Source organism: Oncorhynchus mykiss, chromosome 21 (genome assembly GCF_057628025.1).
Source record: "Oncorhynchus mykiss isolate SJ-2025 chromosome 21, ASM5762802v1, whole genome shotgun sequence".
Lineage (NCBI taxonomy): Eukaryota > Metazoa > Chordata > Actinopteri > Salmoniformes > Salmonidae > Oncorhynchus > Oncorhynchus mykiss.
The window spans coordinates 7,247,600-7,255,000 of record NC_143042.1 but is presented as its reverse complement, the minus strand read 5'-3'; the positions used below and the strand labels follow the sequence as shown (position 1 = coordinate 7,255,000).

At 42.9% G+C, this 7,401-nt stretch overlaps 1 protein-coding gene across 1 annotated transcript in view; it reads right to left on the bottom strand.

The window, feature by feature from the left end:
* LOC110499847 (IQ motif and SEC7 domain-containing protein 3) overlaps nucleotides 1-7,105 on the bottom strand; it is a 193,046-nt gene extending 185,941 nt beyond the window's left edge. Inside the window, exon 1 of the mRNA XM_090215016.1 lies at nucleotides 6,331-7,105. Within this exon, the coding sequence (XP_090071142.1) occupies nucleotides 6,331-6,854 (524 nt within the window). The 5' untranslated portion in view covers nucleotides 6,855-7,105. The remainder of the gene's footprint in view (nucleotides 1-6,330) is intronic.
* Between the last annotated feature and the right edge of the window lie 296 nt (nucleotides 7,106-7,401).

The following is a 7,401-nucleotide window of genomic DNA, read 5'->3' as shown; positions in this document are numbered from 1 at the left end:
AAATGGTTGATTCTCCCTGCCCTGTCATCACTTGGCACTGAACCATGGCATTGTTCAAGTTGTTTACTGGCAGAATGTGTGTGTGTGTGTGTGTGTGTGTGTGTGTGTGTGTGTGTGTGTGTGTGTGTGTGTGTGTGTGTGTGTGTGTGTGTGTGTGTGTGTGTGTGTGTGTGCATGTCTGCTGTTCTGGCTCTGGATAGCAGACACTAAAATGGGTATCAGTACCATGGACAGCTCCCATTACTAGGAAACACCAGTAAACAGCTAAAGATGTGTATAGGGTTCATTTCAACACACACCCACTCAAGCACTTGCACTTAAATGAATATCTAGTTATGCAGACAGAGCCTTAGGTGCATCTCAAAACAGAGGACCATTGGACAGGTGATAGTGAATACTCAGTAGGAGACGTGATGAGGAAAGGAAGCTACTTGAGGCTATTGAGGAGAGATGCTTCCTATAGGTGACAGCCGCAACAGGGCAGGACAGAGAAGCCCACACAGTCAGACTGTTAAGTTAGCCTGTTTGTATTCTGTTTACTGGAGTATCAATTCAAATCCTAGTAACAATAGAAACCAACAGCCCCATTGAAGTGCCCGACTCAGTCAGAGGGAAACTAGCCACTAAAAGCCCAGATGGATACACCACTAAGCCATCCTGTATTTCATCGCTATACTACCATAGAAAAATATACTACTAAAGCCATTGACAAGATCTAGATTCTACACCAGCAATACCAGCAATACTCAGCAATACTCGGATCAGGATCCAGAACGGGGTCAATACGGACCGCGGGTCGCGACCGCGGGTTGTATAAAAACAATAAATACATATATATATAATTTTTTTAGGAACTTTCTGCTGTAAAGAGTTAAGAGCCTGATAGTAGAACAAACAAGGTGCAATTTGATTGGCAGTTTTCCTCTTGTCATCACATTCAATGACCTTAGAAAACTATGTAGAACCTTTCACATGTCCAGTTGATCATAGCCCATGTTAGCTAGCTAGGCTAACCAGCTATTTAAATCTTGTAGTTATCATGGTCAGATTACGTGGCCAGGGACCTCGGCCCCCAGGGAGCCCCCATTGATTTTGTTGAATCACTCAGGTATCATATGAACACACATAAGACACGGCTAAATATTCTCTCTGTCCCATGGAAAAATGTGTAGAATTGCTACATTTTCTCTCCGCCAAATAACGAGTGTGAACAGCTTGGGGTCTTATGGGTCATTACTGCAATAAATGAAAATGTCAATCCGGAACATTGCCACCTTGGACATTTGTGTGACCGGAGCTTCTCAAGTGGTATTTGAGTTCCTCTGTTCTACACAGACAAGCCAAAACAACATATTGAGACTCTATTCAGGTGACTGACTACATGTAAGATTCTCTTCCAGCTAGCCCATACCATCACCGTGGACGAAGGCCAGCAGTGTCATATTCATTAGGGCCCAGTGTAGCAAATCGTTTTGCAACGGGAAAACAAGTGTTTTTTATTGGACAGGTTGGACAAGTCCTGTCTGAGTCCGTTTTTTTAGTTTCTAGCCTAATGATGCATTAAGTGTGGATTCCAAACCTTATCACGGGATGTTGTTCACCTAGCTAGCTCCTATGGAGTGTTTGTGTCTTTAGCTGTTTCCTCTGTAGACTTGTGAAAGTGATTTAGGTGATTTATAGACTTCCATTCATCTCTGTCCCTGTATTCCTTCTCCCACCTGAGGATTGGGGCCCTTGTCTCCTAGCTGGGGAGATATCAGTGTCCTAAACTGTTAGTCCATTTGCCTTCTTAAGTGGAGCACTTTTTTTATTTTACCTTTATTTAACTAGGCAAGTGAGTTAAGAACAAATTATTATTCACAATGACGGCCCAGGAACAGTGGGTTAACTGCCTTGTTCAGAGGAACAGTGGGTTAACTGCCTTGTTCAGGGGAACAGTGGGTTAACTGCCTTGTTCAGGGGAACAGTGGGTTAACGGCCTTGTTCAGGGGAACAGTGGGTTAACGGCCTTGTTCAGAGGAACAGTGGGTTAACTGCCTTGTTCAGAGGAACAGTGGGTTAACTGCCTTGTTCAGAGGAACAGTGGGTTAACTGCCTTGTTCAGAGGAACAGTGGGTTAACTGCCTTGTTCAGAGGAACAGTGGGTTAACTGCCTTGTTCAGAGGAACAGTGGGTTAACGGCCTTGTTCAGAGGAACAGTGGGTTAACTGCCTTGTTCAGGGGAACAGTGGGTTAACTGCCTTGTTCAGAGGAACAGTGGGTTAACTGCCTTGTTCAGAGGAACAGTGGGTTAACTGCCTTGTTCAGAGGAACAGTGGGTTAACTGCCTTGTTCAGAGGAACAGTGGGTTAACTGCCTTGTTCAGAGGAACAGTGGGTTAACTGCCTTGTTCAGGGGCAGAACGACAGATCTTTACCTTGTCAGCCTGATCTTGAAACCTTTCAGTTACAAGTCCAACGCTCTAACCACTAGGCTACCTGCCACCTCTTCAAAAATGGGGCCAAACCTAATCAGAGTGTACTTGCCTCCAGAAAAAAATAGCTTTAGACATTTCTAGGGCAATAAGAGTTGATTGTGTTAAAATGCAATTCCATCGCTTATTTTAGCAATATGCTAATTAAGTTAGAAAAGAAAAGTATGAATTAATTGATTGGTATCAAATGAATGCTTTTAATATTTTTAATTAACATTAACACTTTATTATTAACACTTTGTTCTAGCTAGCTATTTGTGTAGGTAGCTATCAAGTAAACACAATGAGTCATATGACGAGATTCAAATATTTTGCAACCAACTATCGACATTGAGTAAATTAGCATACCTAGATGTCCCTTTCAAAACAAAATGACTTCCAAAATAGGCTACAAAGTGTATTGTAATATTGTACCTTACCTTCATTGAGGTTTTCATTGAGGACCCTTTGACTTTTTCCACATTTTGTTACGTTACTGCCATATTAAAAATGTACTGAATTCACATTTTTCCTCATCATCTACACACAATACCCTATAATGACAAAACGACAACAGGATTTTTGAAATTGTTGTAAATCTATTAAAAACAGAAATACCTTATTTACATAAGTATTCCCATTTTTTGCTATGAGGCTTGAAATTGAGCTCAGGTGCATCCTGTTTCCATTGATCATCCTTGAGATGTTTCTACAACTTCATTGAGTCCACCTGTGGTAAATTCAATTGATTGGACATGATTTGGAAAGGCACACGCCTGCCACAGCAAAAACCAAGCCATGAGGTCAAAAGAATTGTCCGTAGAGCTCCGAGACAGGATTGTGTCGAGGCATAGATCTGGGGAAGGATACTAAAACATTTCTGTAGCATTGAAGGTCCCCAAGAACACAGTGGCCTCCGTTATTCTTAAATGGAAGAAGTTTGGAACCAAGACTCTTCCTAGAGCTGTCCGCCCTGAGCAATTGGGGGAGAAGGGCCTTGGTTAGGGAGGTGCCCAAGTACCCGATGGTCACTCTGACAGAGCTCTAGAGTTCCTCTGTGGAGATGGGAGAACTTTCCAGAAGGACAACCATCTCTGCAGCACCAATCAGGTCTTCATGGTAGAGTGGCCAGACGGAAGCCACTCCTCAACAAAAGGCACGTGACAGCCCACTTGGAGTTTGCCAAAAGGCACCTAAAGACACTCAGACCATGAGAAACAAGATGCTCTGGTCTGATGAAACCAAGATTGAACTCTTTGGCCTGAATGCAAAGCTTCACGTCTGGAGGAAACCTGGCACCATCCCTACGGTGAAGCACGGTGGTAGCTGCATCATGCTGTGGGGATGTTTTTCAACTGCAGGGACTGCAAGACTAGTCAGGATCTAAGCAAATATAAACGGAGCAAAGTAAAGAGAGATCCTTGATGAAAACCTGCTCCAGAGCGCTCAGGACCTCAGACCGAACGTACACCTTCCAACAGGACAACGATCCTAAACACACAGCCAAGACAGCGCAGGAGTGGCTTCGGGAGTCTCTGAATGTCCTTGAGTGGCCCAACCAGAGCACAGACTTGAACCTGATCGAACATCTCTGGAGAGACGTGAAAATAGATGTGCAGAGATGCTCCCTATCCAACCTGACTGAGCTTGAGAGGATCTGCAGAGAAGAATGGGAGAAACTCCCCAAATACAGGCGTGCCAAGCTTGTAGCGTCATACCCAAGTAGACTCGAGGCTGTAATCGCTGCCAAAAGTGCTTTAACAAAGTACTGCGTAAAGGGTCTGAATACTTATGTAAATGTGATATTTCTAGTTTTTTATATATATATATAAATTTTAAAACAATTCTGAAGACCTCTTTTTGCGTTGTCGTTATGGTGAGGGAAAAAAATTATTTAATCCATTTTAGAATAAGGCTGTCACGTAACAAAATGTGGAAAAAGTCAAGGGGTCTGAATAGTCTGAATACTTTACGAAGACACTGTATTATCAACTGAAAACTGAAGCTACAAGGAAAAACCTTTCAGATAATGAATCACTAGCTCATGAATGGCATATAAATTATGCCATTGGGGATTGCATAGCTTGCTTGATGTTCATCAACACGAGTCAGCTCACGTGTGCTGGTTTGTCATCTCAATTTAACCAGCTGAAAAGATTTCTGACTGATTGGAGCATTTTGATAATAATACAGGCCGAGCTACAGGTAACTTCCAACATAAAGGAAACACTTTAGTCAATGAGCGGTATAAAATATATTGAAAGCAGGTGCTTCCACACAGGTGTTGTTCCTGAGTTAATTAAGCAATTGAAACATCCCATAATGCTTAGGGTCATGTATAAAAATGCCCAGCTGTCCATTATTTTGACCACCATGGCTAGAAGAAGACTTTGACTTGGAGATGTTGGAACTGGACCGTGATAGGTTCCAAAAGAAAGAGCAATGGCAAATTCCATCACATTTCTGTAGAAGTGTGAGCATAATGTCTTTATCTTTTTCAGTGACTTTTTCAAACTAAAAATGCATGCCACATATAGGGAGTGCCAAACACTGGCCAAACATTCTGCAACTGATTGTCAATTCAAACTATTTAAAGCACACTTCTATGGATTATACAAATTGTTTCAGATTTTGTTCATCAATAGATGATTGCTTCTATCTCCTACCTTGGTATAGGCTCTGAATTGAAATGGGCTATGATGTCGTGTTCCTATCGCATAAAAATAATATAGTCTACGCATACCGTCAAATTTAAACAGGGTACTGGTCTATTTACTTCTGAGCATGTTTGGCTATTCAAATCAAATCAAATGGTATTGGTCACATACACATATTGAGCAGATGTTATTGCAGGTGTATCTAAATGCTTGTGTTCCTAGCTCCAACAGTGCAGTGGTATCTAACCATTCAATACACACAATCCAAAAGTAACAGAATGGAGTATAGAAATATAGAATATAGAATTGAGCGATGTATAAATGGAAGCCTAATATGTATTGTGTAGCAGGAATAAACCAGTTATGTCAGAAAAGGGCCATGTCATGTCCTGCGATATGGTTATGATGTAGGCCGAGGCTATATAATAAAAGTAACACATTTGGCTGCATGCTGCTGTGCGATCTCCTTACCAAAGGAAAATGCATCTGTTTTATCATTAAGTATACGTTTTTATGTTCTTATTAACTTACCATTATTATAATTCCTGTGCATCAAACGCCTCCATTTCACTCAACAACAACAAAAAATATGTTCCTGCAACAATATAGGGCTGGAAGCTGCCAGGGACATCCAGATACTTAGGATTCTCACCATTCTCATGATGATGTGATTCCATGTTTCAAACATATTGCTGCCGCATCGATACAAGAGAGTCATGGAAATAAAAGTGCTGAAGACAAATTGTCTCCCAATTTAAAAAGGAAAAAGACTGGCATTTTGGTGCAGGTAGCCTACAGCAAACTAGTGAGGTATTGAAAACTGGGATGTGGGTAACTTTGACCAACTACCTTTTTGAGGAAAATAAATATTACTTGAGCAAATGTATTCACTAATATAAAATAATGTAATTTCCCCATTTCTTTGGAGCATACGATATAGCTCATTATTTGAATGATGTATTTTACACAGACATTTTCGCTCATCTTTGTTAGGATCCCACTGTTTGTCAATATAACATATCATGCAATTTATCGGGAATTGATCGAGTAAAATAGTAACTTTACTGGGTCGTGTTATGTTTGTTGGGCTATATTTGTAACGTGGGCTAGCTAGCCAAACACTCGAGAGACAGGTAGACTAGCTAAGAAATTCGCCTTAATGGAATTCTAGCTAGATGTGGGTCAAATATATAGGCAATAATGTTGCATAAGGCTACTCACTCTGCTTTCCTGGCAAGTCCAACGGAGCGGCACAGAGTCGTAGGTGTTTGCGGGACCAGGGACTTGCAGCATGCCGGGCTTTTCTTGTCCTCTTCCGCTGAGTCGGGGCTGCTCTGGCCCGCTTTTGGAGACGGCGGGGAGGTGGGCACCAGCTGCAGTTGCTGCGGATGGTGAACTGGAGGCGTCGGAGGGGGAGGATGCTGCGGAGGCTGTGCCGTTAAAGAAGCGACCTGCTGCGGTTGCTGGCTAGGATGAACCCCGGCTTTGTTGCCCCCTGGATGCTGGTGCAGGTGGACGGGTGGCTGAGGGCTTGTACTGCGGGGAGACGGGTGGTGGTGGTGGTGATAGGACTGATGGGGGTCCCGCAGATGGCGGTTTTCCCCAATGAGGTCCTCCACCTTCCGCTCGAGCTCGTCGATACGCTGGCGCTGCGTCTGGATCAGGCTCTGCTGATTCTGCACGATGGTGGTGAGTTCCTTCAGATACAGCACGGCTTTCATTGGGTTATCTAGCAGGCTCTCCATACCTGGTTTAATATCTATCACGTTTGGATTTTCGTGATCAGCCTTTCCTGCTCAGATTCTCTCCTCGAGTGGTTTTGGCGAGGCGTTCGGTCGACCTACATGCAAAGCTTGGATGCTTTCTCTGCCGTCTGACGATTCTCTGTGTGGAATCTCCGTAATGGCTTCTCTTTCTCTCTCACGTCTCTCTCTCTCTCTCTCTGTCGCTCCCTCTCTCCCACTCTCCCTGCGTAGTGCCTACGCCGTGAGGATGCGAGAAATGATGCTGATGCAACGATCAACATCCTCCGATGAGCTCTCTGATTGGAGGAGGAGCTAGTGGGTGGATGATGTCAACACAGCAGCAACAACAGTGGAGTGTGTTTGCCTGAAAATGCCCTACAGTAATATTTATTCAAAGTATTTACACAGCACTCTATTTGAACCGAGAAACGTTTTAATTCTTCACACAAGGCTGACCTTCCTGTGGTGTGCATCACACCACAACTTCACTAATAGGCTATCATTTGAAAGAAGCAATAAATCAAATGAAATGTATAGGCCAATAAAT